This window comes from Pleurodeles waltl, chromosome 2_1 (assembly GCF_031143425.1).
Source record: "Pleurodeles waltl isolate 20211129_DDA chromosome 2_1, aPleWal1.hap1.20221129, whole genome shotgun sequence".
Lineage (NCBI taxonomy): Eukaryota > Metazoa > Chordata > Amphibia > Caudata > Salamandridae > Pleurodeles > Pleurodeles waltl.
Genome location: NC_090438.1, coordinates 749,337,660 through 749,362,099, shown reverse-complemented (window position 1 = coordinate 749,362,099; position 24,440 = coordinate 749,337,660). Strand labels below are relative to the sequence as shown.

At 43.4% G+C, this 24,440-nt stretch overlaps 1 protein-coding gene across 3 annotated transcripts in view; it reads right to left on the bottom strand.

Moving 5' to 3' along the window:
- LOC138268128 (enoyl-CoA delta isomerase 2-like) overlaps positions 1-24,440 on the bottom strand; it is a 231,173-nt gene that overhangs the window by 111,266 nt on the left and 95,467 nt on the right. For all 3 annotated transcript variants that reach the window (XM_069217539.1, XM_069217548.1, XM_069217556.1), the window contains one exon: positions 11,682-11,751. In XM_069217539.1, the coding sequence (XP_069073640.1) occupies positions 11,682-11,751 (70 nt within the window). The remainder of the gene's footprint in view (positions 1-11,681; positions 11,752-24,440) is intronic.

The following is a 24,440-nucleotide window of genomic DNA, read 5'->3' as shown; positions in this document are numbered from 1 at the left end:
TCGACAAAGGCAAGGAAGGTATGCAATCTTTTTATAATATATAGGTGTTAATTCATAAATAACACAAATGCAGATGTTATCAAATTACTGCACTGGGCAAAGACAGCTAGCAATCACGTGACCCAAAATAAAAAATGGAAAGAACACAACTAAATGGCAGTTTCATATCTCATGTCAGATAACCTAAAGCAATGGTTATGGGAAGTCATGTGAAACTACGGAATACCTCATACAAGAATCTCCCAATTTAACACAAAATCATGCTCTAACCATATGCAATCCTTTCTACTATACATGAGCCCTTCTAGAATGTTCCATCCTACCCACAAGTTAATAGGACTGGAAAAAACCCTTGTCAGCGGAACTCAAGATAACATAGTGAGGTCTTGGTCTGATAATGCTTAGTTATTGGTATCCTCCTTCACCTGCCATGGATCCAGAGGAACAAGGACAGTCTGTTAAATCCATTGGTTCGCTTCTGGCAAAACTCTTCAGCAATAATATGACTACAACCTTATATCAATCCACAACATGAATCACGTATCCATCACTTTCTTGCTGCTATGGGCTTGTGCAAGGGGGTTGGGATCAAATGTTATCAAATACACTGGAAATACATGTTGATGTTAACAAAAAGAAAATGGAACAGTAATGTCATGATCGCAACAGGTTTCTACAAAACAGACGCTTTAACTCTTTCCTTGCCTGTCCCTCCTAGCTTCCAGTCGAGATTGTTCCACAAGCTTCTCTTACACTATTCAGCAAGTCCCCTCTCCTAACACAAAAACTAAAAGCAGAAAACAGGAAAAAGTTTAGGTACGAAGTGGAGAGTATGAACAGAGCTGAGAATCAGGGCACACAACAGATGAAAGCAGGAAACGGAGTAAATTACACGGTCATCGTGAGCAGCCGAGTAAAAACTAGGTGAAAAGGAGGAAGTGGCTTATTGTTCCAGGACGGAGTTGTAAGCAGGTGGCGGAACAGAAAGAAGGGAAAAGATTAAGTACCAAGAAGGAGCAGAGTAATGGAGTAAATACGGAGTAAGGGTGAACGGCGGGAGGGGGGAGATCAGCGAAAGCATGTGGAGACTGTATTGGGAAGGATGAAGGGCAGAGCAAGCGATTGCACAGAGAGCCCTTACCATGAAATAGAGATATCCCCTCTATGGTTTTCAAATGAGGATTTTCCCACGTACCTGAATATAAGTACCTATGCTACTCTTGGGCCCCACCAGCCGTAGCCATTGAGCAAGGAGTTTAAAACTGTACAGAACTGATCTGCAATGCTTGCAAGATTGGGAACGAGCTTCAAAACTTTGTAAAGGTTAATAGAGGCAAAATAAAACTCAACCCCCTCTTCATTCCACGAAGAGTGAATTCTTCTGTTAAGGAACAATGATCACAGACAAAATTTGTCCTTTTTTTCTGTTCTAAACATTTTATTGTTTTGCAAAAAACAAAACACAGGCAGAATATGTGAGATAGAGCAACAATCAGCGATAAATGAAGGGTTACAATTATCAAGAAATAACGGTAAATCCTAGTGGCATGTAGTATATTCGGTGGTGAGTGAACCTTGTTGGCACATTAGATACAGGACTGGTAACAGGACGAGTCTGTAAGAGGTGTGACCAGGAACTAACAGAGACTTAAGCTATACATATAGATCACATAAAAGTTATTGTCGGCTACCAATAAACCAGGGGGGAGGGAAGAAGGAGTAGATGGGAACAAAGGGGTAGAAGAGTGCAGTGGAAGTTGCAAGAGGTCCAGGAGGCCAAAGAGGTTTGGACCTCAAGGGTCTACAGGAAGCAAGTTTCCTCCAGTTTGCTCCATAAATTTGTCAAGTGTTCGCCAGATAGCACTGGATATCTTAGGGAGACATGGGTTTGCATCATTGGAGTTGTGTGCTTCTCCGAGTTAGGAGACCCATGCCCACCATATGTGATATGAGATATGATTGAAAGACTTCCATTTGGAGAGAATGACTTTAACTGCAAATGTTAAGAGGAGGTCCAACAGGGCTCTATCATTATGTGTAAGGTTAAGTGTGGTAGGGGAAGCTCACAGTCCGCAGCCGTGCCAGAGACTTTGCCCTGCAAGGCAAAATGGTCTAAAACGTTTTTAAGATGATCAATGATGGTATTTTGGAATGTCTTATAAAAGGTGATCTGTAAGCCATCAGGGCCTGGTGCCTTCCGAGTTAATTGAGTTGATGGCTTTGATGATTTCAGTGGTGTCTAGCAGTTTGTTAAGAGAGGTACTGTCTGTGCTTGGAAGTGTAGTGATATTTAATGGGGGGAGGAAAGCAACGAAGTCCGATTTGGTGCATGACTTCTGGGAGGTTAATTTCAAGGATTTTGCGTGTTTTACATTTCTGAGACCCATCTGGTGTTTTAATATGTGTAATATTATTGATTTCATGTGTTTTACATTTCTGAGACCATCTGGTGTTCAATATGTGTAATGTTATTGAAGAAGCTTCTGAGTTTGAGGGTGGCTGCTAGTGTTTTACCAGCTCCCTTTAGGAGTAGCAGACATTGTGACTTTTGAGCATGAACCCAGAGGAAGGTCATCTTACTTACAATGGAGTTGTACTTGTATTTCTGTTGAGTAATTTCACTAAATAGGTTCTTATTTTTAGTGTTTCTAATTGTTGACTGTGGTGGTGGTTGATGAGAAAGTGTACTCATTGCTCGTTGGGTCGTGTAGTCTCCAAACATCTAGTAGGCTATATGTCGTGAATAGATTTAACATTTGTTTGTGAGATTTGGGTATTCTAAAATCAAAACCACAATGGTGATCTAAAATAGGATCCACTGGGAGATTGAAATTGCCTCCTATTATCATCTTGGCGTGTTGTGGGATATCAGTAAACTTCTTATTGACTGCGCGCCATAATGTCAGATCATCAATATTGGGGGCATATATGTTCATAACATATAGGTCCTGCTTACCATTATTCAGACTGGTAAGCAGCCACCTACCATTGATATTGTGCTCTGAAGCTATTATGGATAGTCCTGAGTTTCTAGAGACAAGAGTAATTACCCCATACTTTTTCCTACATTCATCAGAACATTTTACATCCATAACACAGCCCTTTCTCATTGTTAAAGCGTCATTGAAGCATATCTTAGTTTATTGAAGGAGGTCTATGTCTCATGATAAACCTTTGCAGTAATCTAGACTCTTGGATCTTTACACTGGCTGGTTGAGTCCTTTGGTGTTTACTGAGAACGTTTAGGGAAGACATTGGTGGCTGTAAAAACCGATTGGGAGATATTCTGGTCTAGCAGGCCTGGAATAGGCCAACAGTGGCCAATGAGGCCAGATCGCTGGTATAAAACTCCCACTGCAGGAGTATGGATGGGACGTGTAGGAAGGAAAAGAGCGGGTGGGGGGACACACAAGATTGTAAACTTACAGTGAGAAAGCCAGGCCCTATCCCAATTAAGGGGAGTCTCTAAGAGACAATGTGCATTGGGGCAAACATGGTGGAGAACGCATGACGGCTAGTCCGATGCCAGGGCTACCCAGTAGGTCACATCTGCAAGAAGGTGTTCGAACAGTAGAACGATAAAAGGGGTGTGTATCTATGTCTGCATTCATGAACCTAAACGGAGGTAAACAACATTTAAGTAGCAGACTCACCGTAATGAGGTATGTGAGGGAATGAGACATAGCTTTAGGGAAACCAGTAGCTCTATTGTGTGTCTGGGCAATGCGTAGAGAGTTGTCACCGTTAGTATCTCTGGGTGTATAAAAAGAGAGTTGAGACACCTATAAACCAGTAACAATTTCACCATCATGAGAACATAATTTCGACCTATTGTTTCTGCTAGCAAAGTACTAATGTAGTTAGCAACCATTGATAAGTGAAGTAAAAAGACTAAAGACATTTGAAACAGGCCGATGCAGTCTTAGAACATGATATTGAGAGTCAAAACATTTAAAGAAATTGTACATAAAAAGGAATCTAAGAAGAAGTGTGTCAGAGGTATCACATGTAAGACACAGTATTTAGTAGACTGTGCTAGGTATTGGTGACCTTTAAGAGACAGAAAATTTCTGGCCTAAATAATTATGAGACATATGACTCTGCATGAATATGCACATACAGTAACACTTTAAAAAACATCATAATTCAAAGCATGTGATTTCTATGTCCGTGAGTCTTTGTCTTAAAGCCAGGAACCCCTTCCAACAGACAACTGTTTCCTTGGCATAATCCTAAGAGGTGGAGAGTCTGTGGTTCTGCCACATGAGTGGTCTAATTTTTCTGATATGAGCCAGAATTTGTTCAGTGTACTGATGCCGCGATGGTTTGAAAATCAGTGGACTTGGTGTGGTCGAGTGTCTTGGTTTAAAGGTTGGGACCCGATGGGCCTGTCAAATTTCAAAGTCTTTGATAAAGGGAAGCTGTAATGTATTGGGCATCCAGGCGATTAGGAAGTCTGCAACAGACTTGGATGAATCTTCAAATGCCTTTCGGTTATCCAAAGATGCTGAGATTGCTCCTTTGGGTTAGACCTTCTTGGCTCCATTAGTTAATGTCTTAGAGCAGTTATAGAGCATTTCAAACCTTTCAGACGTTTCGAGTGAGAATTACTGTAGTCTTCAACTGTGCTAATCCTAGACTGCGCATTGGAAATTCTTACTGTCAGGTCTTTTAGGTCTTTGCATATTCCAGCAACTTCGCATTGGAGTAGGTCAGTTTGTTTTGATGCTTTGTGTAATGTCAGGTACTGTGTTTAGCTTGAATACAAACAGCGTCCAATCTGGAAGAGGAATCCGATTTTTCTTTGACAGGGGAATTCAGGAATAGGGGGCAATTGCTTTGACAGTTTCAGATTACCTTTCAATTCCCTTTCCTTAATGGTGGATTCTCTGGTATCTGACATATTGGGATTGAGTGGCAGACCAAAATCGTAGGACTGACAGAAATTGGCAGTGACAGTAGACTACTGCACCTCATGGTGAAAGACAAGGTAGCGCAAAATACTTTACCGTTCATATTCAAGATAACCCTGCAGAGGTGGAAAGAGAAAAATGTTGAAGAGCAACTTTGCATATGGGTTAAACTTGGCCCCAGCTTTGTTAAGATGTAGCCAGTCGCTGAATGAATACAGTGAGAATACTTTCGGTATTCGTGCTAGGGGAGCACTGCATACCAAAGATGTTTTTCTACAGGGCCTCCCGATCGATGCTAAAGCCTTGTTGGTGTCGTTTTGGGTCTCCCAAGGGTAAGACATAGTAATGTACAAGCGCACTGTATTGACACCTGGAGTGATAATCTCGACTCGAAATGTTCTGTTTTTGTACTGATAGCTTATGAGCAGAGACACTGAAATTATGCGGCTGGGGAGAACACTGGATGTGGACACATGTGTTTCACACCGTCTACTATCTATGGCCACGTGCGCTTCACACATTGTGACAACCACCACAGGCTGAACTGAGGAAGTTTAAAAGGACAGTGCAGTTTTGGGGGTACTGCTAATGTCGGAAAACAAGTGTTTTTTACGCATCTTTGTGAAATACGAATGTGAGATTAGTCATGAAAACTAAAAGTGGCACGCTTTCAGATCTTCGTTCTGGGGTTTTCTCTCTCTTCACGTGTTGGCTCTAGAAATTTGCAAATACTGGAATGGAAGATTCCTCAGCTTTTATGAGCATCATTGTAATTGCAAGGTTTTGAAAGGATAAAGAAGTGGACCTCCGCTCTCCCTTCCACCACCGGGGCCACACAAAGGCACACATGGCTCCACGAACAACAAATGTGACCAAGAGGGCAGCTTGCTTTACTGCCTTGTTTAGAGGGAAGCAACGTTAAGCTGAGAGCAAGAATGCTCTGCAAATGAAAACTAAAGCTGCTCGGAACACGAGCAGGCAGTGAAGAACAAAAAAGTTCCCTACAGAAGAGATAAACAGGACAAAGCGTAACTATACAGTAGTTGGTTCCTGCTCCCAAACAGAAAAAGGAGAGACAAAGAGACATGACTGACCACTAGCAAGCATGAATGTTTTAATGAAACTGAAACTACAGTCATGGCTCGTGGGAGTGAGAAGGGGTGGGCGGCACGGGGGGAGCATGACCAAAACAAAAACACGTTTTTTTTTTTAAACGTACATGTTTCACCACGCAGCGCCACCCCACCCCATAACTGCTCCTCATCTGCAGGGACAGGCTCAGACTCCCAGCCTGTCCTGCATCCAATCCTACAACTGCTTTCATGCTGCTAGCAGCATGAAAGCAGCGGTAGGATTGGACAGAGTGCCCTGGCTAGGCACTCCGAGGCAGAGTGGGAGCCCCTACCTGCTCTCTCCAATCCAGCACTGTGTTGCCGGATTGGACAGAGCCTACTGCGCATGTATGTTTGGCCGGCCCAAGACGCCCGGCCAAACATACATGCGCACTGAGGGGGGGTGCTGTGCACGACCCCTCAGTCCCTGTCACGCCAGTGGCCCTGCCCCTTTTGCAGTAAAAACATAGTTTATTATGTTTTTACTGTAAAAGTTTTGCATCTGCTGCAGCAGGCGGAGGGGCCATACTCCTCCGCCATAGCGGAGGAACCACCCCTGAGAAACTAACAAATGAAATAGCTTTAAGCCCACAGTTAGTATACTATACAAGAGGCCCTATGCTTACACTCAACCTAAAAACAGAAGCTGCTGCCCCAACAAGTGTGAGTTTTTGGCTGTGTACGTAAGGAGTAACCATCTGCACTTGCATTGTTTTAAAATATACAAAGACACACAGAGAGTCCAAATGTGCATGTACACAAGCATGCGTACAGTTACACACCGAATGTTGTTGGTGCTATATATCTGTGTAATTGTTACTAATTAGTATGTATATCTCAAACAAATGACTAGCTCCCCTTGCTCAGCTCCCTATGTGTAAAGCGACACACGCAGTGCTGAAATCGTGCTTGCAGGTGAAGGGTACAGCAACAGTGAGAAAAGGAAGAAAGAAGTAGGAAGTGATAGAAAGGAATGCAGCCACAAATGGAGTAAGCAGGGAGAACAAAAAAGAATCTCCAAGTGTCTCCCAAAAAACAATGATCACTAATGGGATCATCAATACTATATACCACACATCCTTCAATGCACCATCCTCCTGCACTGAGCCATGCAAATCTCTTTCCCTTGCATACACATACAGTTTCCATATACACATACAGTTGCCATTGAGAATGCACATAAATATTCATTTCTCTTCACAGCGGAGCACATCTGTTAATGAGTTAGGAGCAGCACTGGATCACACTCTTACCAAATGGATTTACATTTATTCACCCTTTCAAGCTCGATTTTGTTCTCCTGTCTGTCTTTAAATGTCACAAATATGGTCGCTTCAGCCACTTCCTTTTTGAGAAATTTAGGAGTTTCAGCTGAATGTTCTTTGCCCTTTGCAGTACAGAAAGCCTGAGCCACCTAAGCAACATCTCCTGTGTCCTGTGAATGCACCAGTGAACCGCTATGTGGTCATGTAGAGTCATGACCCTTCAAGAAGTCATCCCTCAGCTTCAGCTCAGAAGTAAAGACAGTGAAGATGGAGTTATACTGAAATACATAAGACAACTGCAGCTACCTCATCACATTTAGTACAGAGCTCAGTGCCTGTGGTGCAGTTCAACTGCAGCAAAATGTAGACACATTTCAAAAGCTGGTAAAGTATTGACTTTGCTTACTCTCTTCTGCACAGTAGCACACAACAATGACAAAGCAAGGGATGGCTTCTGCATAGAGTAAGATTACAAAATTAGGCAAGAAACAAGGCATACATAGTTAAACTCCTTTCCACTGAAGAATGGGAAGCACAATACCTAAGATGTTTCCCAGGTGTCGGTTATCTAAAAACAACAAAACTATTTTTTTCTGGGTAGCGCTGTGAAGTGCAGCACCATGTAGGCCATTTACATAGTATATGTGTCTCACAGTACTCACTACTCCTTTTTTCAAACTTAGCAAAGAGGTCCCTTTGTGAGACTCAGAGCATACTCTACCGAGGATGCTGAGCCTCTTCATGAAGACAGTGGGTCCTGGTAGTTCAGCATATTATTACAATCCCTTCGCTCTCTTTTGTGCATAAAAACAAAAGTTTGAGAACGGTAGACCACACTAGTAAACGTGTTGTGGGCAATGTGTTCAGTTTCATTATTAATTTTAATGCAGACCTGGACAGAGAAAGTCACTTAGGGCACACTGACTGCACCTATATATCTAACCTACAGAAGAAGTACCTGCCAGTGAAGTGAGCAACGGGTTACACTACAACAGTAAACAAAGAGCTTGGTTGAGACACACTCAACATGGACAACCAACGTTTTCAGTAACTACAAACCAGGGCTGTCAATTATCAAAATAACTTGCACACCAGCAGTCAGAGGAAGAACAGCATTGTAGTAGATCAGGTAATAGAGTACCATGTCGGCGTAATGAGGCCAGTCTAGTAGGATGAGAAATCAAACCCCATCACCGTTAGAGTAGTAGCCAAGACACAGTGGAGACAGTGTAGGCCAAGATGGACCCTTCACTAGCACAAGAGCATCCTAAAACACCAAGTATGGCTTGTGACACTCTGAGGTAGAAGTACAAGAGGGCTGCACACAATAGGATTTTTGTAGCCACAAAGTCATATGGGAAGCTATATGGAGCAGAGTGCTCAACTACTCCTCACCAAAATGTCATCTTCTTACTGGAGGAAGACACTGTGCCAAGATATCAAGACAGTCCTGTTTATTCAGAGTTAATACAACAGGTTCTTCCTCAAGTAGCTCTCAAGTTACTCCCTTTGTTTCCATTAATGATGATGACTGGCACATTCTGAAAGGCACACGCAGGCAGGGCATTAGGGTAACATACCACAATTTGCTCCGTGCATAACTAGTTTAGTGTTTTAGAGTATGTCAGTTCTTCTAAGGTAGGTCACTGAAAGAACTGCTGCGGTTACCCTTGCGCATAGCTCGGAGGGTCTCCTAAAAACCCCAGTTTATGAATCTATCCTGTACTCAACAACTATGGTAGCAATAGGGTAAACAGCTTGAAGGCAGATAACTCCTGGACCTCCCACATTCAGGGACAGTTTTAGAGCTACTTGTAGCCAGGGAAGCAATTAGAAGATGTGGCACTGGGGTCATGAATGAATAACAATTTAGAGCTACTTTTGGATCCGTAAAAGATGTATAAAAGCAGTAGGAAGGAACTCTATGTAGATCATAAATATTCAAGTAGGAAGCTGTTATTTGTCAGATTTGACAAGTCAAATGTTGTGGAAATACAATCAAATATTACTATGGATTCTTGGTTATGTTTTGATACAATTCACTTTCTGTTAGACCATGACCAGAGTGAGCATTTGCAAAGCCAAAAAGACGCATGTTGGCAAACTGGTGCAATAGTTATTTTTAATGCCACAAAACTGAAGTGAAACAAATGCTTTCACCTAGATGTGGCCATCGTACACTTGCAATACAAAAACTTCATTCAAACAACATTTACTGATGTGGCTGTTGTACTAGTGTTGCTTTTTTTTAAAAACAAGCGTTCACTTGTGCTGTGCAATTTGTTATTATTACAATTTTTGAAGGCGACAAGGATAACTGAAGACCTGACCAAGCACTCAAATTGCAGGCAGCTACAATGTGACAATGTCACATACACACTTTATAACATCAACTTTGAAAATGAGAGAGAAAATATATCCCTATCTAACTGGGAACTTGACGTGAAGGCAAAAACAGTCAAATGTTATTTAAAGGTAAAAATAAATATACATAAAAGGACATATTTAACCAACTTTGTTGCTGCAGAGAAAGAAGCTATTCCCAGGCAGACAACAATGTTGCCAGGTTTTTTTTTTTAAGCTGTCACCCATAACGAAGGGGGGCCATGTATAAGGTGGGCTGATTCTCTGCCTCATGCTATATGATGTTTTGGGAGGAAGCTTGTTATTGACAATTTAACCTGGTTAGCAAAAGCCACTCTAGGTATGGATATTGTGTGATTTGGTTGGGAAAAGCAATAGTTTGGCAAAACAGCTTAAGCGGTCTCAAAAGCTAGACATAGAGAGCTAAAAAATAAGGTGAATGTGGAAAACAGAATACAGAGCAATGTGTATGAAACATATAACTAAGGCTCCCGGGTTTGCCGTTTTTACAGATTTATACAGATAAATGCAGACAGTAAGCAATCTGTTCGTCATCTGTATTTATTTACTTATATGAATGGAAAAATGTGGAAAATGCCTAACAAGTTTTACTTCTCAGTGGGTGGTTGTTGGCGAAATGAAGGTTTTTGGGAGGTTCTGGCTAGTAGCAGAAAGGATGGCATTTGGCTAATTAAACAACATTCTTAAAAGCTATCCATGTTTTGGAGGTACCTATGTTCAAAGAAAGAAGCTTAAGAAATATGTCGCTGGAGTCAATTGCAGGTTACAGTCTTCATTTTCAAAACAACTGCTCAGAGGGTTGAGTTTCTGCTGTAATGACTCGTGCATAGCTGCCAAGTAAATGGTTATAATGCAGTAAAACAGCTTTGCTGGACTGTCCACCTGCTGCAAATATGTGTTTGAAGAAGGTCACAGGTTCTGATATTTTATGTTAAACATCTGATGTAACATGAATTTAACTCCAGCAAGCATATATTGTCATAGTATTCCTGCTCCTCCAACTCTAAATATCTCTTTAAAAAATACATTTGTAAAAACGTCTTCACTTGTGGAAGAAATTATGTGAATGAGAAACACTTCTCTGCAAAAGAGCCATCAGGCCTTCACCGGTCTTAATTATTACTTTTGTATTACACTGTCCTTTAGTGACTATAGTGTAGTCTGACCATTTATGGTGCTGGATAGGTCCTTCACAGACTGTGACCTAGTGGGTCTCATGCTTAGAATCCTTTTACATTCAAAAATGATGTTTCACATCTTTCCTGCCACTGGTGAAAAATTTACCCTTGGTCATTTTATGATGAGCTATATCAACACTTGGAGGCTTAGATAAATACAATGTCACAACATACGTGCTGCAATGTGGTAGCCGTTATACATGTTCTCTGCGAGGGTGAGACGCATATTGCGAAAACGTGGAAAGTTTGCAATCAAGCGTCTTAATTAAATACTGTGCGCATAAATATTCTCTTGAAAAAAATGTGGAAAAATGCCAGTTGCAGCTTCTGTTTTCCCCAACATGAAAACACATAAATGTGGATAAATACTGCTACAATGAACAATAAATATGGATAAATACAGACTGAAATGTTAAATAAATAAATATCATAAACAGGGAGCCCTAATTATCACTGTTAATATAGATAATTTTGGAAAAATGTAGAGATTATCCTATTCTTCGCTCATATAGTAACTATATATTGTACAATGTAGTAAGCATCATAACGGTTGCTGATAAAACAGTGACAGCCCCTGTTCAAGAACAAAGCTATGAATGGAAAATAATGTGATTTTTAAACAAAAGCACACCCACACTCTAGCCAGTGCCATCTCAAAAGAAGCATATGAAAAAAAAACTTAAGAACTCCCGGAGTCGCTATTGGTATGCACTAATGTGTACCATAGGGTGACCACAATTGCCCTTTTTTGCACATGTGCCAAATGAATACTGACCCGTCATCGCAGGTAGCTAGAAAACAGCCACAATTGTCGCATATTAATAGTACCTGTTAAAACAGTTAGAACAGAGTCGTCTTTGCCAGCTTCATCAAGTGCCTGAATTACTTCATTGTACATCTAAGAAAAAAAAAATAAGGAAAGGAAATAATTCACACCGAGGTTCATTTGGAAATAACGATAACCATTTACAAGATTGTTAATGTTTTAATTAAGCATATCTACATAATTCTTATGTAGTCACTAGGGAAACGCATGGAAACGCATACACAATTAAGGCTGTATAAGTACCAGTAAAGGAATATTATTATGAAGTGTCCCTATGATACAACAACAAAAACCAGGACATTAAGAATGGGCCAGCTTCGTTAAATGAGAAGAGGCCTTTAGAGGAGGAATTTGCTTCCCGGAAGAAGAGTCAGATTATTCAATACAAACAAGGGAGTAGTGAGGAGGTGGTGGTGCTGATGGGGTGGACGGGCTTCAGTGGTGTGTGTGAGACATGGCAGAGTAATAGTGAAAATGGTTGCAGAATGTAATGTGTGTAACCGGAGCTTACATAACATTAACGTTTCAACACAAACTTCAAAACCCCAAAGAGTGGCTAATGACGTACACAAAAGCCGTCGCTGAACACATCACACACTGTATGACATCACCTCTACGTTTAAGTAAATGCAGAACCAAGAAAACAATGCTACGCCAACAAGTTGGGCTATTTTACAAGTGAAAAAAATATTTTTCAGTGACTGATCTTTGTCTTGTTTCGCGGATGGACAAGTGGGTGAAGGAGAGAACGTGCCAACAGATGAATAGACGCAGAGGCGAATCAAGACCCGAACTTCAGGTGGGGGGCTAACACTTCACGCAAGTGGTGCAGGTTATGCATTTCATGCAATGCGGGAACAGCTATCCTTATTGTCACCTAGAGGGAAAGAAGTGACAAACTGTGCAGTTTAAACATAATGGACAAACCCAATCTGAATATGATTGATAGATTGGAGTCTATGGTTACTCCGGTTTCTCACCTGCCTGAGTTGTTTGGTGTCAGGCCAGGTTCCTGAGGTCATCTTGTCGCGCTTGATCCATTTGCTGCATAAGTATATTTTGATTTGTTACATGTTTATTTTCCTGTGATTAGAGATCAACCTTTATTTGTCCATTTGAGGCATTGTCCATTTAAGTATGAGTCAAAGTCAGATGTGTTTTCATACTTAAATGTGATTTGTGTATTATATCAATAACAGCAATAGTAGAAATTAAAGAAGATTAGGTCTGGTGCAGAGCGAAGGCAAGTGCTATAGAGGAAGTAGAACTGTTAGGTACATTAGTTGTGAATTGAAAGGAGTTGAACTGTAGGGATAATGTGAGATGATGATCTGTTGGATAGAAAAGAAGCAATCTGCTTCAGTTCGTCCCTCTTTGTTTTGAAATTTCTGTAGAATATTGGGATGATGAATAGGAAAGGAAGAGTTCCACTAATAAGCATGCTCGGACTCCAATGCAGATATTTGTCTTAAAGCAGATTTGTTTATCTTTTTTTTCTTTTTTTACTAAAACAGCCTGTTATTGATCAGTATGGCATGTTTGTTTTAGGAAGGGTTTATGTAAGACACTTAGAATTCCTTTGGGAAGATACCTGTATTCAAGGAGTTGTTGACCGTTCTGGCTGGATTGCCTACAGAGATATTTAAGGGGACATTTGTCTGCAGAGAGGTAGCTTAGTGGGTGAGATTCAGGGGATGTGAATTTCACATTTCCCAACTAAACAAGTGTGAAATATCAACACAGGTGTAGCAGATTCGATTCTGGGCTCTCAGACCCAACTGTCAAGCCAAAAATGCATTTATTTAGCTGAGGTGTCACACCCCAAAAAACCTCCCTGAAGCTATGTCCTTGTTGGTCTGCTGGTGATTCTGCTGGCCTACAAGTGTTTGCAGGGTTGATGAAGTCTTCTGTGGTCAAGAGATTAAAGGGGTTAACTATAGTTGTATTTGTGTTTTATCAGGTAAACTGAGCTGCGTTGCTAGAATTGTGGTTGAGCAGTGGGAAGGCAAAGAGGGAGACTGACTCTGGTGGGTAGGAAGCAATTCAGGTGTGTAATGCAATCAGGAAGGGTCAATGATGAGGAGGCCTTTAGCTTTGTTGCCAATGAACCAAGATGCCCTAAAGTACTACTACTTAAGGTATTGCGGTTGAATTACCCTTTTTTCTCTGAACTCTTCTACATGGGTTGTTGTTTGTGATGTTTAGGCCCCTGCATCAGGTCTACAGGTCTCTCAACAGCTCTCCCTGTTCAGATCTCCTTTCCTCTGGTACGTCCTCTTGGCCACTGTCAGCTCACAAGGACACAGGACAGGTCTCCCTGAAGCAAAGCAGGCATCAGCTATTGTGGTGTGTTACCCTTCCTTGCTGCAGTCAGCTTTCCTCACAACTACCCTCTCCAGAAAAAAAAAAATGAAACACCCACTTGCCTCACCAGATAAATGCAGTGGAGTGACTATTACTGCATGTGTGCATGAAATTATGTACATTTAGACCAACGACTTTACTCTGAGATGCACTTGTTCAGTATCCACAAAACATCGGATTTACAGGAGTAAACTGAACATGTACCGAGCGAAAAGACCATAGTAGAAGCCATATTAATTTAGGAAAATATAATATTGCCTGAGCATGATGTTGGGATGTGAATGTCCCCTGCAAGGGATACGGTCATGTTGCCCTAAACTGAATGCAAATTTGTAAGTATCTAGTTTCCCAGATTACGTTTCTAGCCTCATGCTAATTTAATGTACAGAAGCCTATGCTGCCCCTTGACATGACTGAGGTCCTAGATCTGTCCTGTGACCTGGACGGGCACACTAAGCATGTCTTCATTTTGCTAACAGTAGACTATTAGCTTGTCACAAGTTTAGGGTCGGACTGGAACAGAAAATAAACGTAGGCATCAAAATAAAAGTGGCCCCTATTATTGAATTTGAGAGCTAAAAAAGTGGCCCATATTCGCAAATTGTGTCAGTTTTGAACTTGTACAAACATGCTGAATAGTTATTTTTAAAGATATGGAAGGCTGCATGGATTTGCCACAAGCAATGTTTGTTTTAATATCAGGGAAATCAACAGTAAAAACTACCCATCAGACTACAATACAGAGAAAAAACAGCCCACAAAGTGATACGTCATAGCAGCCTTTTGGGCACTGCCTTATTGCCCTATAGGCCAGTCCAACCCTGCACAGGTTTAGCATTTAAATCAATGGTGAAGCATAATGTGTTTTGTGAATCCATAGAAAGTGTGTCCCTGACATTCCTGAAGCTGGAGGGAGGAAGCCTAGACAATGAAGTGGGTACAGAGCAGACTAGACCCCTTTAGAAATTCACGAAGGCCATTTTGCCGGGAGGAGCTGCTCATTAATCTTTCTGCAGTACTGCAATGTGGAAGATGGTTGGGATGAAGTTTGGGACTGAAGTCTCTTTTCAGTGTGGAAAGGATCTTTTTAGGTGAGCCAACTTTTTGCATTTCCCATGATCATTGTACAGTGTGGCTGGTGATAAGCCAGGCATAGAAAGTGCATGCCTATTTGTTGTGGGCACTCCAGTCTGGGGACTACCCTGCTATGAGGAGCATCACTCTGCTTTACAGCATACTCTGATGACTGCTGTGCAACCAGAGCTGGCTTCTGCCTGACAACCAGCTTCTCAGGTGAGAGGGTTTATTCCCTGGAGTCTTACCTAACTGGAAGAACTGTATCTCTGAACTCAGTGCCTGGAAGCCAACCGCCGCCTACTCAGAGAGGGAAAGATCTAGCCAGAATGTGGTGTTGATGGTCTATCCAGGGGCAAGGAGACTGCACTGAGAGATTGGTGAGCCTGAAAGTATGGGTGCTGTATATCCAGAAGTGAAGGGCCAAGTGGGAATTGCAGAATGGCGGCTAATCTCACTGCTGTGCAATAAGAGCAATTGTGATTAAAGCGATTGAAGCCAAGGCCCGTGCCTATGGCTGTCACCACTGCTGCTAGCAGGCCACTGTGTCCCTGTCTATGTGGCTGCCCATCTGCTGCTCAACACAAAGTAACCAAGAAGTGGGCCCAATGCCTACCCCCAGCCCCCACCAACAACAGTATCTACGTTCATCAAAGGGCTCTGGGGCTACTAATCACTGGCAACCCCCAAGCTACCCCCTGGAGATGCTTGTCACTACTTTCCATGGAAACCAATGAGCCCTAAATGCTGAAGGGGATGTACTTGACCCTGTTTGCCCAGCTGTGATAGGAGATATTCCTGGACATCAGAAGCAATTAACCCCAACACCAAGGGTGGACCACAGTCCCCTGAACATGGTCTTACCAGTCCTCTAATAGAAAGGATATGCATTAGAACTGATCAGCTTTACACTGTGAGCCTCCTAACCCTATAAAGTCACTGCAATCGACTTAATACTACATTATCAGTGGGAGTCCAGGGGACAATGGGTGCAGAAAGGCTCTCCACACTAAGGCATAGGAGTGAAAACAGGGTGAGTCTGAATAAAGCTAATAGTGCTATTAAAACCAGTTCACTGATTCTGGAAACCATGATGCAGGCCAATGGGGCACAGATGGTGGTCTACATTGTTGCATCAGAAGCAGCAAAAGGGGTCTGGCCACCTGTGACCCACCACCTCAGTTATTCACAGCAGCCAGTATAATGGCCAACATGGCTGAAGTATAGGATCCACAAGTAGACCTACAACCTGTGCCCGCACACACACTTAGCCTGCAGTCCTCACTCAATTCTCACACTATCCCACGGCCTCAGATGAGTGCTTCACTCTTAGACCTCCGTTAGCTTTTTCCTGCATTCCCCATTTGTACCACAATACCACTCCCTCCTGGCTCATCCCCACAGACTGAGACTGATCTCGCCACCACACCAGCCCACTCGCCTTGACCCAATCACACTGCCTGTTTTATCCACCAAACTCAGAATACTCTTCCCTCTTGCACTTGCCCTGTGGTCCTGCGGGTTGTGGATGGAACTAGATAGGCATTTAGTAATATGGGAAGAACAAATATTCTGCAAGTGCATTTGTGGACATATGTGCATGTTTAGGAGTGTTGGGTAATTTAATGTGCGATGTGTGAGAGGTGTTCCCATGTAAGTGCTGAGTGACTGAGTGGTGTGAATGCATTGTTAGCATTGGGAGTGCTGAGTGAAAGGTGCGCCTATAAGAATGCTGAGTCAGTGGCATGCCAATGTGACGGCTGGATGACTACTGTGTGTATGTAGGAGGAGAGTGATTTGTGTGCCTCATGGCTGAGCAGACAATCATTGTGAATGCAAGACAATGGAACTCGAGACGCTTTTCTGGAACTCACCATGTCATTGACGGTTGACAAGTGCATTTTCAGGTGCAATTTAAACTAGGATTATGATGATGTCAATCAGGGATTTAGGGTAGAGCAAATAAATTATCAGCTGATCCTGCAATAAAATGTCAGCTTTTTGGACGAATTCACTTTTTAAGGTGTCTGAGCCACTGAAGCCAAATCTAGAACTCTGACTCAGTAAGATGTATTTTTGGAACCTCAACTAAGACTTCAAGTGGACTCTGCCACCCATTCCCCTTTGTCAATAAACAAGCCCCCTGCCGCTTCATCCAGTGGCTAAATTGTGCAACATGAAACAAGGATCCTAGTTTACCTGCTTGACTAAATTGTAGGATACTAGGGAATTACCTTACATCAATATGCCTCCTTTCCCTTTGACCTCTCATTTGAGTGTACCTTTAAAAAAATAATCATTTTAGGATGCATGCTCTACAAAAAACATACTTATATATGTTTGATAGTTTTTAATGGGGCTCCATATGTTATTGAATTCTTGAAAGGTTAACAGGGTTGCAGAGTTAACATTAATTCACTTGTACCTTTGTTCTCTAATAGCAAAATATTATATCTAGGTTTACGTTTGGAAACTATGGGGTAGATTTACTGAAAACCAATGCAGCGCAGCAACCAAAGCTGCAGCACTCCATTGCTTGAGAGTAGAGAGCAGGACAGCGCTAAGTTCGCTATGATGAACAATCCATGCAAGACCCACATCTCTGCACGATAAGGAGGGAGGGGTGGGTGTCCTAAGGCCCTTTCAGCCCAATGGACGTTGCTTGCCTGGATAGACTAGTGACAATGTATAGAATCATTCATGGGCGAGTGCACGGATGTATGAATGGGCATGTGCACGGACGAGTGCTCGAGGGTGCGGCACTGCATTAGTAATTAAAGGGGGAGGAGGTGCATGGATTGATTAAAAGACGAGTGCATGAGTCGAGAAGATTGATGCAGACTGGTTACACCACACGTACCAGCTGAAGCTACAAACAGCAGTAATGCAAAAGCAAAAGAATAAACCAATAACAATACCATGCCAAAACATAAAGAATAGTCACTATTATTCCAGAACAAACTACTGTGCTGCCTTCACACAATATGTGATGAATTTCCACCACTATGGCAACGCAAGCATGAAGGAGTGAGCAACACTGTGCACAATGAATGCCAACAGTGTCAACAAGCATTGGCAAAGCCAATAGGTTTCACCTATGCAAGATTTATTGGCTTTGGCAGTGTATTCTTTTTTTTTTTTTCGACATGCTGCACAGCAGCGCAGGCTGTGGTCCAGCGTGGCTTAACCTAAAGAAAAAAGTGCTGTGGCATGGCTCTACTTTTTAGCCATGCTGCACAGCAGCGACCCTGACATGCCAGCTTTGGAACGTGGGAACCAGGTTAGCGTTTCGCCCTCGGATCAACATCCTGTGATTCTGAGGAAATCACGTAATCTCTCTGTGTATACAAAATAATGTGTCCCTGTGTAATGTAACTGATGTTCATGTTAAGCACTCCAATACCGTCTAACGACATGAGAGCAGAGGAAGGCTGGAGTAGCACACTACCAAAATACACACAGTAGATCCAAAGTGAGCAGAGGAGACCTACGTGGGAATAACGGTCAACAAGCATTGGCAAAGGCAATAGGTCTTGCTTGTGCGAGAGCTATTGGATTTGGCAATGTGTTTTAACCCCTTCGCTGCCAGGCCTTTTCCCCTCCTGTGCCAAGCCTTTTTTTGGGCTATTTGGGGCAGTTCGCGCTTAGCACCCCATAACCTTTTCTCCACACAAGTTACCCATGCCAAATTTGCGTCCTTTTTTTCCCAACATCCTAGGGATTCTAGAGGTACCCAGACTTTGTGGGTTCCCACAAAGGAGACCACAAAATTAGCCAAAATACAGCAAAAATTTCATAAAAAAAAAAAAAAAGGGAAAATAGAGCTGCAGAAGAAGGCTTGTGGTTTTTCCCCTGAAAATGGCATCAACAAAGGGTTTGCGGTGGTAAAATCAAAATCTTCCCAGCTTTCAGGAACAGGCAGACTTGAATTAGAAAACCCAATTTCTCAACACAATTTTGCCATTTTACCGGGTCATACCCCATTTTTACTATTTTTTGTGCTTCCAGCCTCCTTCCAGTTAGTGACAGAAATGGGTGAGAAACCAATGCTGGATCCCGGAAAGCTAAACAGTTCTGAAAAGTAGACAAAATTCTGAATTCAGTAAAGAGTCATTTGTGTAGATCCTACAAGTGTTTCCTACAGAAAATAACAGCTGAAATAAAAGAATATTGAAATTGAGGTGAAAAAACAGCCATTTTTCTCCATGTTTTACTCTAACTTTTTCCTGCGATCTCAGATTTTTGAAAGCAATATACTGTTACTTCTGCTGGACTCTTCTGGTTGCGGGGATATATACGGTTTGTAGGTTCATCAGGAACCCTAGGCACCCAGAGCAAATAAATGAGCTGCACCTTGCAATGGGTTTTCATTCTATACTGGGTATACTGCAATTAATTTGCTGAAATATAAAAAGTGAAAAATAAGTATCAAGAAAGCCTTTGTATTTCCAAAATAGCCACAAAATAAGGTGCTGAGAAGCAGTGGTTATCTGCACATCTTTGAATTTCACGGTGCCCATACTAGCATGTGAATTACAGGGCATTTCTCAAACAGACGTCTTTTTTACACACTGTCTTTCATTTGGAAGGAAAAAAGGTAGAGAAAGACAAGGGGCAAAAACACTTGTTATGCTATTCTGTGTTCCCCCAAGTCTCCCGATAAAAATTGTACCTCACTTGCGTGGGTAGGCCTAGCGCCCCGACAGGAAACGCCCCAAAACACAACGTGGACACATCACATTTTCACAAAGAAAACAGAGCAGTTTTTTGCCTAGCTGTGGATTTTGGCCTCTCGCTCAGCCGGCACCTAGGGAAACCTAGCAAACCTGGGCAGTTTGGAAAACTAGACACCTAGGGGAATCCAAGATAGGGTGACTTGTGGGGCTCTGACCAGATTCTGTTATCCAGAATCCTTTGCAAACCTCAAAATTTGGCCCAAAAAAACAAAAAACTTTTTCCTCTCATTTAGGTGACAGAAAGTTCTGGAATCTGAGAGGAGCCACAACTTTCCCTCCACCCAGCATTCCCCCAAGTCTCATGATAAAAATGGTAACTCACTTTTGTGGGTAGGCCTACTGCCTGCGAAAGGAAATGCCGCAAAACACTAGCTGGACACATCAAAACGATCAAATACAGAACTACCTGTTTTTGCAGGGGTGGGGGAGGGGCACCTGCGTTTTTGGTCCGGGCTCAGCAGCCATCTAGGGAAACCTACCAAACCCTGCTACCATTTCTGAAAACTAGGCACCCGAGGGAGTCCAGGGAGATGTGACTTGCGTGGATCCCCCAATGTTTTCTTACCCAGAATCCTCAGCAAACCTCAAATTTAGCTAAAAAAAATAAAAATCAAATTTTTCCCACATTTCTGTGTGGGATCACCGCACTGGGACAAATTTCATACCATCCCACCCAACGTTACCCTCAGTCTTCCGGTAAAAATGACACCTCATTTGTGTAGGTGGGCCAAGTGCTTGTGACAGGGAAGAGCCAAAAACATGTCGAAATTGAGGGGGGGAACCAAAGCGGGTCCAAAAGGGCAGTTTGAAAAAAAACATTTTTAGGCTGACAAGTGCAGCAGAATTTTTATCGGTTTAGATGAGACAATGCTGGGTGGTAGGAATTTTGTGGATTCCTGCAGATTCCGGAAGGTTCCATCACAAAAATGTGGGGAAAATGTGTGATATTCAGGAAAGTTGGAGGTTTGCAGGGCATTGTGGGTAAGAAAATGGTGCGTGGTGCATGTGACACACACCACCCTGGAATCACCCAGCTGTTTAGTTTTCAGATGTGCTAGGTCTTGTGGATTGTTCTACATGGCAGCGTCCCAAAGTCCATAAAGTGCAGCCCTCACCATTCCAAGTGGGAAGATTGAGAGTTAGCCAAGCTCTCATGGCACAAATGTAAAACCAAAACCAAAAATAATCAAATGTCTTCTTGCTTGCTGTGGGATAAGATGTTTTAGTGTGCAGGGGAGAGCTGAAAGACTGTAGCCACCACTCCACTATTTTTTTTGTTTTGTTTATTCCCTGGCATCTAGTAGACTTTCTGCCCCCCACGGGGTGTGGATCAGGGGTAATTGCCCCATCTGCCCACTGGTGGGCAGAACAACTTTGGCCCCATTTATTTGGGGTGGGGGTATGGCCATACCCCCACCCTCCTATTTTGGAAAAAAAAAACTTCCCTGGTCTCTGGTGGGCTTTGGGCCTTCCAAAAATAGGTGGCCAACAGTAACGTGCCCCATGGGGAGCGACTCTTACCCAAGGGGCTGCCCCCCTCAAGAAAACACACACATACACACACACACACACACCAATCCCTGGTGCCTAAGTGGTTTCTGCCCCTCCCGGGAGGCAGATCCGCCAAACAGAAATACACCGATCTGCCCCCAAGGGGAGCAGAAATGGCCTAAAATTAATTTGCCCCCCCAGGGGAGCGACCCTTGCCTACGGGGTCGCTCCCCTTGTGTGAAATTGGCGCAAAAAAATAAAATTCCCGGTGCCTAGTGGTTTCTGCCCCCCTTGGGGGCCGATTGGCAAAACAAAAATTGGCCGATCTGCCCCCAAGGGGAGCAGAAATGGTCTAAATACAATTTGCCGCCCAGGGGAGCGGCCCTTGCATAAGGGGTCGCTCCCCACCTTTAAAAAACAAAACAAAAAAAAACCCAGAAAAAATTATCCCTGTCGCCTAGAGGTTTCTGCCCCCCTCCGTGGGGGCAGATCGGCCTAATAACAATAGGCCGATTTGCCCCTGGGGGGGGGGTGCAGAAGTGGCCTAAAATAAATTTGACCCCCGGGGTGCGACCCTTGCCTAAGGGGTCGCTCCCCTTCTGTGAATTTGCCGTAAAAAAAAAAAAAAAAAAAAACCCTAGTGTCTACTGGTTTCTGCCCCCCCCACCTTGGGGGCAGATTGGCCTAAATATAATTTGCCCCCTAGGGGAGCGACCCTTGCCCAAGGGGTCGCTCCCCACCTCTGAAAAAACAAAAAAACAAGTGATTCCTGACGCCTAGAGGTTTCTGCCCCCCTTGGGGGCAGATCGGCCTAATAACAATAGGCCGATCTGCCCCCAGGGGTGGCAGAAAAGGCCTTGAAAAAAACTGCCCCCCTGGGGAGCGACCCTTGCCCAAGGGGTCGCTCCCCTTATGCCAATTTCCTTTTTTATTTTTTAAATCCCTGGTGTCTAGTGGGCATGTCAGAATGATCTGAGAGACTTCAAAGGGAAGGACATTCCTTTCCTTCCCTTTGAAGCCTCTCAGGCCGCCATCACACGATCGGAAGAGAAATGCTGAGCATTTCTCTTCCGATCGCGCTGGAAGTTCAGCTTCCAGCACGATGGGAAGTGGCCTCTGATGAGGTCAGCACGCGAATGCGCACTGACGTAATCAGACGTCACTGGGAGGGTTCAGGGGGGGGTGGGGGGTGAGTCGGGGGTGGAAGGGTAAGGTCTTCCCCTTACATCCCTGCCTTGAAAGAGTGGGAGGGAAGCCCACGGAGTGAGTACTAGCGCTCCCTCCGAGCTCCAGGCTGAGGACGTAATGGTTATGTCCTCGGTGCAGGAGCACTGTGGACGTAACCATTTGTCTCCGGCACAGAAGGGGTTAACCAGCATGGTTGCTGTTCAGCATGGCCAAAAGTTAGTGGCGTGAAGTGCATTGTGTTGGGGTAGAGTGGAATGGGGTAGACGGGTGGTGTAATGGCGTAGACTAGCCTGGAGTGGAGTGGGTGTAGAATGGAGTGGGGCAGATTGGAGCAGGTGAGTTAGGTAGATTAGAGTGGGGTAGATTGAAATGGGGTACACTGGGGTTGAGTAGGGTAGATTGGGATGAGTGCAGTAGATAAGAGTGGGGTAGATTGGTGTTGGATATATTAGAGTAGATTAGAGTGGAGTGGGGTAGACTGGAGTGGAGTCAGATACACTTGAGAGGGGTAGATTGGGTGAAATACAGTAGGGTTGAATGGAGTGGGGTTAGACTGGAGTAGATTGGAGTGGGCTACACTGGGGTAGATTAGAGTGGAGTAGATTGGGGTGTGGTATAGATTGTAGTGGAGTATATTAGAGTGGGGTAGAATGGGGTAGATTGCAGTGGAGTAGATTGGAGTGGAGTAGATCGGATAAATTCAGAAGCAGGTAGCCTGGAATGGAGTGGATTGGAGTGGGGTAGATTGGGGTGAAGTGGAGTAGGTTGGGTTGGAGTGAGGTAGAGTGGGGTGGAGTAGATTGGGTGGATATGGTAGGGCAGACTGGAGAGGAGTGAGGTAGACTGGAGTGATATAGATAGGAGTGGGGCAGCTTGCAGAGGGGTAGATTGAAGTGGAATGGGTAGATTAGGGTGGAGTAGATTTGAGTTCACTTGGATAGAATGCTGTGGGGTAGATTGAGATAGGGTGGGCTATACTGGGAAAGGGTAGATTGGAGTGGGGTAGTGTGGGGTGGAGTGGGATAGGGAAGATTAGAGTGGGGCTGGATTGGGGTAGAGTGGGTTAGATTGGACTGGAATGGGGTAGATATGAGCGGCATGTGGTAACATGGAGTGGAGTGGGGTAAAATGTGTAGAGTAGAATGGTGTGTGGTAGAGTGGAGTGGGATAGATCAGCATAGAGTAGAGTGGGTTAGAATGGAGTGGGGTTAACTGGAGCGGGGCGTTAAGTAGATTGTAATCATAGACTGGAGTGGGGTAGATTGAACTGGGGTACACTTGGGTGGAGTGGGGTAGACTAGAGTGGGGTAGATTGAGGTAGATTAGAATGGGGTAGATTGGAGTGGGGTGGATAACAGTGGGGTAGAGTGGAGTTGGATATATTATGGTAGAGTGGAGTGGTCTTTCAAAGCTACTGAAATATATTTGAAATGTTTGTAAAGTTGGCTTAGTTATATAAATGTTGTGTGTTAGGAAAAACCTGATACCCACAGGCTTTTATTTCACACAGGTCAGTTCACCTTACAAAATCCTGGAACTCAGCAGTCACAAGTAAAAGTAATTGCATTGCATGAAGACAAACTGACTTTTGACCTCTGTCTCTGATCACTGAGCAAATGTGGCAAGAATGAGATTTAAAGGCATCTTAATTGCTAATTCAATTTCTGACTGAACAGAACACATGTTCTTTGTCAACTCACCAGGAGGGGCAAGTAGGTTCTACAAATAGCTCCACCTGATAAAATATGACTCGCCATAGCAAGTGGATTTTTCGAGCCCTGAGTGGGGTAGTGTGGGTTAGACTTGACTGGAGTAGATTGGAGTGAAGTAGACCGAGGTAGATTGGAGTGGGGTAGACTGGGGTGCAGTAGATTGGGGAGGGGAGATTGGAGTGCAGTGGGATAGATC